The 15460-nt window shown below is 47.6% G+C and overlaps 1 protein-coding gene across 1 annotated transcript in view; it reads left to right on the plus strand.

The window, feature by feature from the left end:
• Positions 1–2217: 2217 nt before the first annotated feature.
• Positions 2218–15460, plus strand: part of CACNA1D (calcium voltage-gated channel subunit alpha1 D) — a 352772-nt gene continuing 339529 nt past the window's right edge. Inside the window, exons 1-3 of the mRNA XM_052644541.1 lie at positions 2218–2284; positions 4260–4569; positions 8323–8428. Coding sequence (XP_052500501.1) covers positions 2218–2284; positions 4260–4569; positions 8323–8428 — 483 coding nt within the window. The remainder of the gene's footprint in view (positions 2285–4259; positions 4570–8322; positions 8429–15460) is intronic.

Here is a 15460-nt window from a genome sequence, read left to right on the forward strand (position 1 = left end):
TGTGAATGCTGAGTTGTGAGCAAATAGCAGGGTGGGATTTTGCAGAATAGGTCTCAAGAGGCAGAGCTTTAGACCTAGAGTTCTGAAAGTGACAAGTGTACTTGTGTATTTTAAACACACTTCAGGACCCAGGGGTCCAGGATGGGAAATTCTCTGAGGGGAGCTGGTTACTCTGCTTTCAGATTTGGGCTCAGAAGCAGCCTCAGAGATGGCCCAGGCCAGTTTTCTAGTACTAACTAGGCCTCAAGGCTCTCTCCTTGCCTCTCCTTGTACACAAAAGGACAGGAAGGTTGGTTGTTCCATCCATCTAGTCCAGATGCCCCTCTCTGGAAGGCTCTCCCGCCCTCCTCCCCACTCCTCGGGTGGCCCCCAACAGCTAAGCGTGCCCAGTGTGACTTCTTTGGCCAAAGAGCACCTTCCCTTAATTTCTTGGTTCGCGCTGAGCTTTTTGCTTTATTTTTGTTTTTAAGTCTCTGTTCCCAAACATTCTAAAAGGCTGTAGGAACATGCAGATCAGAACCAAAGCAAATATATCGAACCTTGTGAAGTAACTAAGCAGACGTCCTTATTCAAGAGCCAGCATGACCGCTACATGAGAAATACCGGTCACGCACTAGAGACAGTAGTTTCCCCTCTGGACGGGAACTGCCATTTGCAAAATCCCCCACCCCCACCAAATGAGACCGTGAGGGTACCATAAAACTAACTACTCTCATTACTTCTACACGGGAGTCTGCAGTTTCTAGCAGCACTGCCCATTCCTTCAAGGGACCCAGTTTGCAAAACATTGGAGGCTTTGACTTCCCCGTACCTGCCTCGTAACACAAGTGGGGGGGGGGGGGGTGGAGAGGGAGGGAGGGAGTGGGAAAGAGCGATGTCCTCCCCCTCCCCCAACTGTCTCAGAGCCCACAGCCGAGCCAGATCCTGCGCAGGGGGGGATGGGGGGCGGGGCGGGGGGGGTATGGGGGGCGGGGCGGGGGGGGGATGGAGGACGCTTTGCAAACCAGGTTAGATCTAAAGCGGCTGTTACCTGGGGCAGTGAGTGCTCTCCTGACAGCCGGGCTCCCCAGCCCCCCTGCAATTGGAAAGAGCCGAGGAAAGGTACGGGGCTCCAGCCCCGCCCCAGAGCGGTTTGGGAGCAGAGCAGAGCCCCTCGCCACCACCAGAGCAACGACCTCCCGCCCGCACCTGTGTCCCCAGGGGGCGGGGCCTCCTCCAGGTGTGCAGCGGGGGAGGATGGAGCCGAGAGCTAAGGCCCGCCGCGGGAGCCTAAAGTCCCCCGACCGCCCGCCCCGAAGAAATGCCAGTGGAGGAGCGGTTCATCCGCATCCGACCTCGGCGAGATCCGCGGGCTGTGCCCGCGCGATCGGGGATTGGTGGGGGGGGGCGGGGGAAGGGGAGAGCACGCCGCGGCACCGAGGGGGTTAAGCAGGCGGCCCGCGGCTGGAGCGCGCTTAACCCTTCGGCGCCCGCGGGTCAGCCGAGCCAGGCCGGCGGGCCCCCGAGTCCCACGCGGCGGCCACCTGCACCGCGCGGGCCGTGCGGGGCGAGCCGCGGGCCGGCCTCCGATCGCCGGGGCGCAGCGCAGCCCGTGGGAGGCCCGGGGCGGGCGGGGGGAGGGAGGGGGACGCGGCGGCGGGCGCGCAGCGTCGCCAGGGCGAAGCCGGCGTGCGGCGCGGCGCGGCGGGCGCGGAGTGAGCGAGCGAGCGCCTCCGTCCCCGGATGTGAGCTCCGGCTGCCCGCGGTCCCGAGCCAGCGGCGGCGCGGGCGGTGGTGGCGGCGGCGGGCACCGGGCACCGGGCACCGCGGCGGGCGAGCGGGCGGGCATGGGGGGCGCGCCGAGCGGCCCGGGCGGCCGGGCCGGCATCCCCGCGGCGTCCCTCCGCTAGAGGGGGGGACCAAGCCAATTCTCCTTTGCAGCAAAAAAATTACATGTATATATTATCAGGATAATATATACATCTGATCTTATTTTTTAGAAAAAGTTTATTTTGCTCCGATTTTGAAAAAGAGGGAGCGTGGGTGGCCAGCGGTTTTTTATAAATTATTCTTATTTTCTGTTATCTGTCCCTGTCCCTCCCCACCCCCTGCTGAAGCTTGACTAAGGGCAGGGACCGCGGCTCTTACCTATCGGTCACCCCCTTTACCCGTTCCTCCCCCGCCCCAACGCCTAGCACAGTGCCCTGCACACAGTAGGCGCTCAATAAATGTTCGTGGATGATGATGATGATGATGATGAAAAAAATGCAGCATCAACGGCAGCAGCAAGCGGACCACGCGAACGGTGAGCAGCCAGAGCCTGGGCACCCGCTGCCGAATCTCATCCTTGTCATGGTCCTCCTCTTTCCACCCCCTCTCCTTCTCACCCCCCCTCCTGTCTCTGATGCGCTGGTGGGTTGAGGGGGTTGGAGAGGATGCTTCTAGCTCGGTGTCGTCTACATAGAAAGGGGAGATGCGTGACAACCACTCCATTCTCCCCTTCAGGCCTTGAATGTCAGAGTTAATTCTGCATTTGTGGGGTGGAGGTGGTCGTGGGGTCCGTGGAGTACAGTGCCGCCGCCGGAGGGGCGGTGAGCCTAGGTGATTCGGGTTCAGTGTCCTCGGGCTCAACTTTCCTCCAACGCTCTTGAGCGATGGGAAGAGGGTGGCTCTGAGCCTTCAGCCCGAGCCCCCTTTCTAGCCTCTTCGCCTCCTTTCCCGCCCCCTGGTATATTAGGAAGAAGGTCTCTGGTGGCATCTGGAAAATTACAGGGTTGCCAGGTTTCACCCTTTACGTCGGTGGGTGAAGCACTTTGCTACCCTTGAGAGGGAGGCTGGGTCTCGGAATCGCTGGCCAGAGGGTCGGATGGAAAGTGTATTCCCGCTCCCAGCGCCGCTGTGCACACGTCGGTAACCTAGCAATGCCCGGGGAGTCACAGCCGCTGTGGGGTTCCCCTCCCTAGCCCGGCCCGGGCACCACGTGCAGTTACCACACCGCCGGCCGGCCGGCGGCCGGGCTGGGTCGTAGGAAGGGGGTGCAGCTCCTGGCCAGCCCTCTTCACTTCTCCTTAGAGGTCGCTGGAGTCCCCACAGCTCTCTGTGGGCTCACAGCTTTCCCAGTGAGCGCTCCCCAAGGTAAGACTTGGGACGACTCCTCCCCTGGTTCAGACCTCTGCTGCCCACTCCTGTGGACCCCTCTCAGGCTGCTAACCAAGCAGACCTGTGCTTGGCTCTGACTCTCCCTTGTGCTCTTGACTTAGTAAGAATTGGTTTCACAAATGCCCATCCCTCTCGCTTTGACTTCTGTCTCAGTAAGGAGGTTGTGACCCAAGGCAGGCAGGTACCTGGGAGACCTGCCTGGGTCCTGGCCTGACCCCAGGCTGGAGAGGGCTTTGCACATGAAGCCTCCTTGGGGTTCTATCCTGTGTGTACTTGGGTCCCAGTCTATGTTGAAATGGTTCCTGTTTAGGCCTTGAGGGCCCCTGACATAACTCAGCCTGTCTCTCCTAGGTGTAAGGATGCAGGCTGCCTGCCCTGTCTGTTTCTCTGGTTGCTGGTTTGGCTGCTGCGGCTGCAATTTAAAATGCAAAAAAGCCCTAAAGATGTTTTCTGTTTTCGGAAGCCTGTGGAGGAAATGAGTCCCAAGCATCATGAATTTTCATTTGCAGGAAGTGTCAGTGCATAATCTAGGTATTTGTTATGGGGCTCTTGGTATTGCCCTGGTGCCAGTGGTGCCAGTTTTTATTTTTTTTTTCCCATGCTGAAAAAAATGCATTTGTGGCTGTAGAAAGATGTTGGAGTAACACCCTGAAAATGATTAAGACTATTGAATTATTGCCACTGCCTTTTTTTTTTTTTTGGTGATGGTAGTTATTTTGGAGGAAAGCTGTGGTATGTATGTTAACTCACTAGAGATACATGGGTTTTGAGAGTCAGAAAAGATGTGGAATATAAGTGGAAATGACCTCAGTTTGTCTGAAGGAATGCACTGAAAGACTTCTTGTGAAGATATGGATGTAGAGAGGTACTAACCCATTGGGCGAAATGCAACAGTCGTGTGTTATTGACACTTTGGGCAGAGCTCAGGGACTTTTCTTGCTGCTCTGGCTGACCGAACCCTGCTTCTGAAAAATAGAATATGAGGTTTCCATTGCAAACTTGGGGATGATTTCCCTGCTCTTCTTGATGGGAAACCACTTCAGCTTTCTTCTGACACTGGATTCTCATTGTGTCATTGTTTTTTTTTTTTTTAATTTTTCTTTTTTTCTCCTTCTTCCCAGAGGCGAACTATGCAAGAGGCACCAGGCTCCCTCTTTCTGGTGAAGGACCAACTTCTCAGCCAAACAGCTCCAAGCAAACCGTCCTGTCTTGGCAAGCTGCAATCGACGCTGCTAGACAGGCCAAGGCTGCCCAAACTATGAGCACCTCCGCACCCCCACCTGTCGGATCTCTCTCCCAAAGAAAACGTCAGCAATACGCCAAGAGCAAAAAACAGGGTAACTCGTCCAACAGCCGACCTGCCCGTGCCCTTTTCTGTTTGTCTCTCAATAACCCCATCCGAAGAGCCTGCATTAGTATAGTGGAATGGAAGTATCCTTTTCTAGGGGAAGTGTTTCTCATTTTCTCTTTTACCATCTGCTCTTTAAAAGGATTTGTTGTCTGAAATGGCACTTAACAAAGTGATAGCACTTTGGAATGTGAGCAACAGAAGCTGTGTGTACAGGGTTTCATGGTATATAATTTCCTATCTCCTCGGTACAGAAGGGTATCTCTCTGGGTAAATTTAGGCTACTCTGTGTGTGTGCGTGCGTGTGCGTGCGTGCGTGCGTGTGTGTGTGTGTGTGTGTGTGTGTGTGTGTGTGTGTGTAGTGGGGGGGGGGCGGTGCAGGGAATGACAGCCTGAAACTTAAATTAACCTTTGGTCATCTGACACTAGATGGCTAGTTTAAATGCACCTTTGTTTTTTGGCAGCAGTATGAATTGAACCTATAAGGTATGCTCCTTAAAAACAAAAAATAAAACTCTACTAGGAATAAATACATTTTTGACCTTTAGTGGAATCTTCTCATTCTGATGTTTGAAATTTGCTTTGGATACTCCAATTAATGCTAAGGTTGCTTGTAGGTCTGCCATTTGGTGAGTCTGATTGTTCAGGTAGCTACAAATATGAACATTTGCTTCACAGGGAGGGAACGATTTGGTCATCAATGCTATGATTTCCTGGAATTTCCTTTTGACAAGTTCCAAAACAGCATTTGAAATGTGAGCATGAGGGAGTCTGTGGAGGGAGAGGTTTGTGTGTGCCTCTTCTTCCAAAGTCTGCGTGAGTTAGCGCCCAGCCCTCTCCGCGGAGGAATTTGCAGTTGTTGCCTTTATTAAAAAAAAATTCTGTATCCTTGGACTGGAGTTACATTTCTGGGTTTCTCCTTTGTATTTTTAAACCTGAACTCCAAATGCCCCAGGCAGGTTATTAGGGCTCAGATCTTGGAAAACTGGGGTGCACTGCCTGCTCACCCCGTCCCTTAACCTGGAGGCCAGGCTCTAGTTCCTGCCACCCATCAGAAAAGGTTGACTGAGGTCTTCTTTCTGAGTAAATAGCTTTCTAATTAGTCAGATGATTCACTGGTTTGGGTAAAGCACAGCATTTCCTTTTCCCAGAATTATATTTGGGGTCGACCAGGGCTCTTGAGCAGTTCCTAGGCTTGGGAAGGAGCATGGATGTAGGGCTTTCCCACCAAGCCCGGGTCGGGAGGCCATGCTCTAAAGAGAGGATACAGGTTATTGGCGAGTGGAGCTGGAACCCCCTTATCATTTGAGTGCCTAGCGAGGCAGCCCTCTGTCTCAGCTGGCTATTTTCTGTGCTCACGGAGAGTTAAAATGAGGTAACTGTCTGGAAAGGTTATAGAGAGAATAGCCCAGGGTAGGATTTGAGGGGTTTTCATGTGCGTTTCCTTTCCAGAACAGATGTCTCTTCTCCAGCGGGTGTCGCGGTGTCTCTCACGTGGCTGGGGTAGTGTGGATGTGTTTTTCTCTATAGGTTCTTTTTGAGTCTGAGGACTGAACAGTGGTGTCGGCCCAGGAGGGAGGGGGATCCACAGGGAGGGGGTGTCCCTCGGAGGAGGGGTGGTCTCTCAGCGGCATGGCAGGAGCACTTAGTCAGATCATACTTAGTCACAAAGGTCTCCTCCCCCTCAGGTTGGCTTGACGTGACTCTGAGTAAGCAGAGACCTCTCAGTGGGGTCATTAATTTCATGCGGAGTGAGGTGGGAGGCCTGGTGCTGTTTCTCTTTGTGCTCCGTAATTTGTATATAGTAATTTATGTGAACGGAGTGAACTCCTGGATGGTGCTGCTAACTCCCTTTCCCACACCGCCAGACACGTATGTGCAGGAATTAAGGGCTGTGGCTGCCAGCGCAGGGAGAAGCCGCCTTGCAGATGGGAAGCGTTTACAGAATAGATTCTGAAACGATATGAGATGTGTTGTTTTCAGTTGACAGTTTCCTTTAAGTTCCGGGAGGAGGGCATAGACAGCCTTCTAAAATCAGCTGTGCCAGGCTCTGTCAGCACTGGGTGAATGAGTTTTTTGAACCTGCTGTTTGTTTATACATGCAGGCAAGGCAGTATGTCCTGCACTTGGGGGAACAAGGAAGGGAGATTTAGGATCAGCCCCATCTATTTCTCTGATGCTCTGTTCTGCTTGGCTTGTCAGAATCTTGTGGCAGAAGGAGAGGATCTAGCATTACCTGCAATCTGAAACTTTTTTCACCGTGATGAAAAAAGTAGTCTTTTGTTTGGTTTTACTAAATAGCATCAGTACTTCTCTGATTTGCTGGTTTATCATTTAGGTATCGGGAAATTTAAAAGGCAGATGGTGATGTGGGAGATGGGAGAGGCAGTGAGTGTGTTTCCATATAGGATGGGTTTGGGGCAATTGACTTTTTAAGTTTCAGAAGGAATTGCCAAAAGGAAAGATGAAAAGGAGTTTCTGAAGTCTTTTTAAAGTAGATTGCCTTAAAGTTGGATCCCTGCATAAGAGATTTTGTAATACTAGGTGAGTTAAAAGAATAACTATGAGGGAAGGAAAAGTGTTTTGAAAAATAAGCCCATCAAATTAGTAAGGGAATAACATCATTCACATCCATGTTTCAGTGAGTGTTAAAGTTCTTCAAAAGGCTGAGGTTTCGTGAAATGCAATGGAACAGAGACATGAGGGCTCTTTATTTCCTTCAGCATCTTTGGATTTTCCAGAAGGAAGTCAGGGTGAATGCAGAAGATCTGTGCACATCCTCCAAGCTTTAGGACTTGGAGGTATTTAGTGAAACTGTGGCTTTGCCTTTAGTGGATGAGTGTTTGGGAGAAACAGTGTTGTACAACCAAGCCTGGAGTTAGAGATTAGATTGGTGCTTGTGAAACCTTGCATTTGGAAAGGCTGAAAACCAAGAGAGGAAAAACAGTCATTTTTGGCAGATGTCAAATTTTGTATTGCCAGTTTTGACAGTGTCTCTTAATAACAGCAGAATGTTTAAGCAAGTATCTGTTGAGGCTGCTCACAGAGTGATTCTTCTAGACGGACCCCTGAGATTTAGAAATGTTAAGTCGAACTCTGAAAGTGTCTGGTGCTGATTTCTTATGGCCTTGTATTTGATTTGTTTATGAATTGAACACAATAACAACACATTATAAATGGAGCTGCAGTCCAGCTCTAATCTGAAACAGTGGTAACTGCTGATTAGTAAGGAAAGCAGAGGAGGGAGATGAAGCCTGACTCGCTTGTTAAGGGTTGGAATAGCTATGAGACAGTCGCAGGTGGTTTGGAAAAGGTCCTCGGTGACTTGTCCTGTTCTAGTCCAGACAGGAGATCCGGGTGGACCTGGCCAAGAAGAGCCACCAAGAAAATGGCTCTAGCACATGGTGGCTAGAGATTTGTGAAAGAGATTTATCTCATGATGATTTTTCTTTTCTACAACAGCCAGGAATTTAGCTTTCTAAGGCCCTTGTTGCTGTGAAAACGACACGAAGCAGAAACCTGGTTCACACAGTGCCCTAATTGGATGGACTTTTAGGTTTTGATATAGAATGTCCAACAGAAGGATGAGTGTAACGTAATCCTTGCCACAGAAGAAAAGGACTCGTGGAGAAGTCATTTGATAGGAAGATCTGCTGTGAGTTGACCACTGATGATTACTGCTGCTGGAAACCTCATCGTCACAGCAGTCATTTGAATAAGGATTTGTGTGTAAGACTGTCGTTTAAAAAGCAGTTCAAGATGGTGTGATTGAGAGTGTGATGAGAGAGATGGTGTATCTTGGCATGACATGTATATACCTTAACAAAAACTTTCAGACCATTTGACATATTTATATTATTGGCTATTTTTGCCAATTGTGTGGCCTTAGCTATTTACATCCCATTCCCTGAAGATGATTCTAATTCAACAAATCATAACTTGGTAAGTGTCCTTAGAATTGCTGCTTGTCTTGATGTGTGCTTGTCATTGACCTTAGTACTGAAGTTGGCAGCTGGCTTTCTGGGTGGTTGAAATTTACAATGATGCATGTGATGTTTCACAGAGTTTTGCAGCTGTGTTTTTTTTTTTTTTTTTCCTTTTGAGCTGTATTCTTAAATTTATACTGAATGAATGAAGTGTTTAAAGTCATGAATTTTGTATAAATAGATGTGAAACTTTTCATGGAAGAGGTTTGTAGCAGATTTAAAAATAACTTTTCTCTACATGTAGACTTTTTTTGGTTTTACCATTCTCTTCCTAGTAACGTTAGCTTTTTTTCCTTAATCTAGTGTTATTTGGGAGTTTGGGGTACTTTGGTCAATTTTTCTGGTAAGCAGAGAGTTATCATGTAAATTTTGTACATCAGCTATTGTTGCAGAAGTATAACACGACAAAACTAATCATCGCAGAACATAATTCTGAGAATAATATAATAGAGTGTCTAAGTTCCTCCTGTTAGTCCGATGACATGCTCCAGGATAAAATGATTCTATAGTGAAATAAATTGGGATACTTCCATATACTTTATTGCTCTCTTAAAGATTTATCGTGCACATTAACTCAGTAAAAGCTCCAGGAAAGTCTGTAGTTAAAAAACCAGTTTCATTTTGTTTAACTCAGCTTAGTCCCTAAAAGTAATTGGTCATGGATTCTTTAAACATTTTTTTGGCAGCGTGCATCACAGTGTTTCATGGAACTTCCTTTGGGAAAGGTTGATATAGTTAAAAAAAAAAGCACTGAGGAGCGCTGAAATGGGACTAGGAATTGTCCCACTGGGCTGTCAACTGGCTGTATTTCGGGGCATTTCCCAGATCCTTTCTGCATTGCTGTTGACCCATCTGTCAATTCAGGGGACTGGACGAGAAGATCGCCAAGGTTGTTTCTACCTCTGACATCCTGCAATCTTGCCTTGATGATTCAGAATTGAGGATTTTTCTGGTGCTGTGGCATCCTCTTTGCTAGGATCAGTCCTTCATGACCGGAGCCCATGCAGAAATAAGGTGAATGATGGCCTGGTCCTGGATGACAGCAATTCTCTCTCCTGCTTTGCTTTTCCCTCTTTCAGCTGGTTCCATTTGTTTTTGGTTTCTTATGTTGAAGCTGTATTTTAATAGGTCTGAGTGTTCTTAGCTGCGTGTGGTAAAGGTAGAACTAGGCTGGGGAGAGCTCTCCCAGGGTCTGGAGACGGTGATGGTATGCTCTTACGACTTTAGACTTCATGGTTTATGTACGGGATTTCATGTTGCATCTCTAATGTGCAGCGTATTTTATATGTAGTGTGATGTCCCTTCATCTTTGGGCTTTTGCAGTCTGATGTGTAGAGAATTTAAAAAAATTATGGATATTGCTACTGCAAGTACAACTGGAAATGGGAGTTGGATATACAGATAAAGACTGATTGTTAGTATATATTTATACTGTGTTAGAGATGATTTGTGTGACTCTGGGTATTTTAAATAGCTTCTGATTTGGTTGTAGACATGTGCCTTTAGACAGTCATTTCAAAGGAGAAGCAGAAGTAGTGAAAAGCCCCCATCAGTGGGGCTAGATCATCAGTCTAGGCCACAGATGGTGTCAGCCTTGTTACCAAATTTAACAACGTGGATGGTGACCCAGTTTGTTGCTTTTTGTAGCTCAAGAGAACATGATTAAACAAACTTAGAAAATAAATACCTTTCAGAAAGGCAGATTAATTCAGATCAATGGAATAATTAATGTAGCTGCATGTATAAGTCAATTGATATTCCGATTTTTTTTTCCCCCAGGGAAATTCAGGGCACTAATATAAGAAGTGTCAGACCATTTGGATTTCTGAGCTAATAACTGAGAGAATAAATATAGGAAATAAATAAACTATAGGAAATGAATAAATCTCTCTTCCTAACCCCTGCAGTCCCTCCCCAGTGGATCTTTTCTTGACAGTTCTTAAACAGTGGTCTTTGAGGGTGGGAGAGGGCAGGGTATTAGTTTGGCAAGCCTTTTTTAAAAAAACCAACATATATTTCTTTGACCTCTTAATATTCTAAAGCTTAGAGCATTCTAGTTTGTGTCTTCGTTTACTTGGCTGATCACATGGCCGGATGAGTTTAATCTCTGCCTAACTCTTTAAATATCTTTTTTCCCACTGTGGGAAGGGAAAACTCTGTGGATTTCCCCCTGACTCTCAGCAAGGTCCCATGCCATGTCAGTCTTCCTGCCAGGGAGCAAGTTTTTATTTATTTTATTTTTTTAATGCATTTGACCCCATTTGTACCAAAGTGATTGCTCTATTTTTGGGATTGGTTTAGAGGCAGCTGAACGAAGCTTATTTTTCATCTGTAGTAAATACCTTTCAATGAATGTGAATGGCAAAACAAAGGGCAGAGACCCATACAGATTGCAAAGCTGTACGTGTCAGGGAGCTGGTGGTTTCCTTTGCCTGCAAGCTCTGTTGGGCATGTGGCTATTGAGCACTTAGAGTACAATTCAGGGCCAGTTTTGAGGAAGATGTTTCTGCCTGTTGCAGGTAGTTTGTCATGAAGTTATTATTTTCGTCACCTAAGAAATGCGGCCATCACCCTTGGTCCATTGTGGGTTTGGCCTGGGTTGCACGTCACTGAGCCAGCTTTGGGCACTTGAGATTACCTTGGGGGCAGCAAGTTTTCCCAGGGGTAGTTTTTATAAAAAATATACATATATATGTAAACAGTCTCAAGTTTCTGTGCAGCTTTCCTTTGTGGACTTGCAGGGACCCATAGAGGCTGCAGCCATGGAAACGGTGCAACTCAGTTCCCACAGCCATCTCCCTCCTAGATCAGTCAGTCGCAGGGGTTCTTCAGTTCCACTTATTGAAAGCGTATATCATTCATTTAATTTTCTTCTTAGCGTGGGGCGGGGGTGGGGGCCGGGGAGGGCGGAGAGCATTTCTTTATGGAGTGTCAGGGTGGGGACGATCACAATTCCTGTACTTCACTGTGGTGGAAAATGCTTTATTTGGCTTTCTGAACTTCACTTTCTCATAAGCAACTGACTGAAGCCTTAGCCTGGGCATCCTGTACCTGGAACTCCCATCCCACCCCCAGGCTCTGCAGCGCTAAACAGCCTCAAATTAGACCCTTCCACAGAAGGGCACCGAGCTTCCTCAGTGTCTGCAGCCATGGAGTCGGGGCGGGGGGTGCCCATGGCCCCCACCACCCTGACCTTTCACCAGGTGCACAAAAAAATGCTTGTGAAACTCAAAGAGATGGTTTTAAGTCTTTGACTCCCTTTGAGCCCCTTTTCATCTTGTCTTTGTGTGTATTTTTTTAAAAAATATGTATTTAATTTATTTATTCATTTGACCGCATCGGGTCTTGCTTGTGGCATGTGGAATCTAATTCCTTGACCAAGGATCCAACCTGGGCCCCCTGCATAGAGTCTTAGCCACTGGACCAGCTCAGAAGTCCCACCTTTATGTTTTTAGGTTGCAGACACTGGGCATCTGTAAAGACCCCCGCGTCTTCCCCTTCCTCTCCACTTGCTTTGTGGTCGGGTGGCGTGAACCTGAGGTTTCAGGGGCAACCTGCTCTCCGAAGGAAGTCCAAGTCCTCCTTGGTCTGCTTGACCCTTTCTGGTTGACTCTCTGTGCCTTTCCTTCATGCCCCCCACCCCACCCCATTCTATTCATCCACCAGCCTTTCCTAAACACCCCTCCCTACTCTGGTCCACCTCCTGGCCTTTTCTCCATCTGAAATACCTCTCCCCCCACCCCACCCCTTCATCTTCATCACTATCCTTAGGAAGAATCTCAAAAGGACCTGTGAAGCCTTATCTGAACCTGATTAGAAGTAACACTTTTATCTGAACTGCTCTCCTGGCAGTTTGCATATGAAACACTCCATATTTTAGTTATTTATGTGCACATCTTATCTTTATCTTATCAAGCCTCTTCGGAATACAATTCTCAGTGAATCCTTTTGGAACCCCAACAGCACGGAGCCCGACGGTGTGTACATGATGTTCATAAACGCGGGTTGTTGAGGACCACTGAATGACCACTCTCAGGAGAAGCTCCTCACCCTTCAGTCTTTCCTCTGAACTCAGGATTTGCTCAGGTGGCAGGCCTCTCCGTGGACACCTCCAAAATCCTTGGTTGGGGGTGGGTGGCAAGTTCCAAGTGTTTACTCCTGAAGAGCTGAGGGTCTTCTGACCCTGCTTCTTATGTCCCTGTGGCTGAAGGTGCCGTTGGAGCTGGGTTTCCCTACTGAGCATTCCTGTAGGTTTTGTGCTCCAGCTCTAGGGCTAGTAGTAGCAGGGTGCTGGGAGCCTCCCTGTGAAGCAGTGCCACCTGGGGATTCTTGCAGTGAGACCTGATGCTTTACGAGGGCCAGGAATGCTGGGGGACAGCCTACTTTGATTGCAATCTGTCCTCCATGGCTGAGATCCCCACACCGCGTTTCCTGGGTTTAAAAAGCAAGTTCATTGGCTCTGCATGCTCCAGGGTTTAGCATCTCACATAGTGAATGGTGTGAATTGAATCGAAATACCTCAGACACAGTGTCATCACTTGGCTCCCTGGGCTTTGCCTAGAAGGTTGGCTTTTAGTTCCATACCTCATCTCTGTGTCTTTCTGTTTGAACTGTATTTCTTTGTGCCTTTAGATTCTGTTTTTTTTTTTTTTTAAGGATTGCTCCTGTGTTGCCCTCACTTCAGCCTTCTCTGGTCCTTGTCCCCACCTTCTACCCCACCAGTCTGTGTAAATAGTACTTGCTTTCCTCTTTGCAGACATTCACCCCTTTTCACTTTATTCTGTAACTACTGTGGGATGTCGCTTGGTGTGTGGAGTGCAGTTCTGTATATGGTCTCTGGGCTCTGACAGCCTGGCTCTTTGGATGGTGAGCTAACTGACTTTGGATGAATGTAGCACGTGCTGAGGCTGGAGTCTGGTTGATCTCTGTGGTGTTGTGAGCTTCACTCTGCGTAGGGGCACAGTAGGCACATGAGGAAATGCATGTGAAATGAGTAGGTCCATAAATGAAAGACTGTTCAGGGCTCCATGACATGTCCTTTATAGATTAGTAGTTAATTTTCAACAATTGGCTAATGATTAATGTTTGCCTGAGAGGCTGACTTTCATTGTCCAGTATTAATGATAATCTCAGGAAATACCTGTCCGAGTTTGCCTTAAATTTCAGGGTTGTACATTTCTTGGCAAATTTAGCTCTTTATATTTGAAGCAGGAGAGAAGTAAGACAGGTGCTTAATACTTTTTGAATCCCTGCATCATAAGCCGGCTTCTGTGCTCAGCATTGTGTGTGAACCATATGTGAGTGGTTGTACTTGTATGTATGTGTGTTTGTGAGACATTTTGTTTAAAGGTTGGTGCAGGGAGGGCAGCAAAATGACCAGATTGAATAGACTTGTGTAGTAACATTTAATCCAGATTTGGTTTCCTGATCTTGATGGTGAATCTATTTATGTCTTGCACAAGTTATAGCATCTTTTTTGTCATCTTAACCTCACATTGACAAAAAACAAGTTACCCAGATTGACCTTTTATTGAAGAGATTTTGAGTATCGGCAGTTTTTCAGAAATCAAATCCAAGTCTTAAAGGATTCAGATTTACTTCTATTAAAGTTCCTTAAGAAGAATTCCCAAAGGATCCTTTAAGGATTGTTAAAAAACGAATCTCATTGTTTCATAGACACACCTCAAACACTGGAACTTCTCTGCTTAGACCCTTTAAAAATGAGCCTATCTTAGAGACTTCCTTGGTGGTCCAGTGGTTAAGACTTTGCCTTAAAGCAGAGGCCGCAGGTTTGATCCCTGGTCAGGAAACTTAAGATCCCCCATGCCTTGAGGCCAAAAAAGATCAAAACATAAAATGGGAGGAATATTGTAACGAATTCACTAAAGACTTTGAAAATGGTCCATACCAAAAGACTCTTAAAAAAACAAAATGTATTTTAAAAAAATGAGCCTATTTTGGAATGAGGATATATTGGTGTATTGGCCAGAACTTGTTGGATTACCAGTTGCAGAACCATAAATTGGCTTAGTTGGTGAAAAAGAAGTACGTATGTGTTTGTAATTTATTAACTGAGCTAACTGAAAAGTCCAAAGGGTGTAAACTGTTATCAGACACAGCTGGAAAGGGGGCTTAAAAGAGGGTCTCAGGATCCCACCCTGCACCACAGCACCCCTGTCCCCCAGGCACGGTCTGACTGGCCTCCAGCAGCTCCCCCTTACACACCACCTGAAACGTGCATCTTATAAGCCCACTTCAGGGAGGGTCTTTGGGGTCCCTCCCTGGGAGATGCATTCCTTCTTTAACCTCAGTTCAAGTTCAGTATTTTAAAAATGATGTGTGAGAAACAGAAGACCCATGTAGCAGATTCATGGGTAGCTTCTTTTTCTAACCTGTCTGTAAAACATGAGAAGGACTTGCTATGGAAGTACTTGCCCAGCAGTAGAGGTGGGTGTCCTTGCCCCGTGGGGTGGCAGTGGGGCTTGGCAGGTCATTCTGGGATAGACTTGAGGCTCCTGTCGTGCTCCCAGTCCTGGGGCCCTCTGCCATCAGCCCTGTAGGATATGTCTCCAAGACCTGTTCTGCCCATGTGTTCGAAATAGGAAAGTGCCAGAAGTTGTCTTCCCTTTTTAATTCAGGTGAGATTGGGATTCTCGCAGCTAGGGTTCTTGTGGACAGTGATGTGCTTGACTGGGCAGGCAGACTGGCCCTGGGAGGTGGGGAGGAAGACACAGTGAGAAAAGCTAAAGATGGGGTTGGAAGAGGAAGTGTCTGAGTGAGGACCCGTCCTCTCTGTGTGTGCACGAGGGCTGGGGCAGAGTGTGGTGGGTAGATAGACAGATGGCTGTTTTTCTGACATGCACCTTGTAGCATGAAGAGTTCTTTTGGAGATTTTTAACTAAGCAGGGCCCCAGACACTGTCCAGGCTGGGGAAAATGACTTTCTTCTCCAGAATCACAAAGCAGTTACTTCTGCTAATTTCTTTTCC

The sequence above is a fragment of the Budorcas taxicolor genome, chromosome 1, assembly GCF_023091745.1.
Source record: "Budorcas taxicolor isolate Tak-1 chromosome 1, Takin1.1, whole genome shotgun sequence".
Classification (NCBI taxonomy): Eukaryota; Metazoa; Chordata; class Mammalia; order Artiodactyla; family Bovidae; genus Budorcas; species Budorcas taxicolor.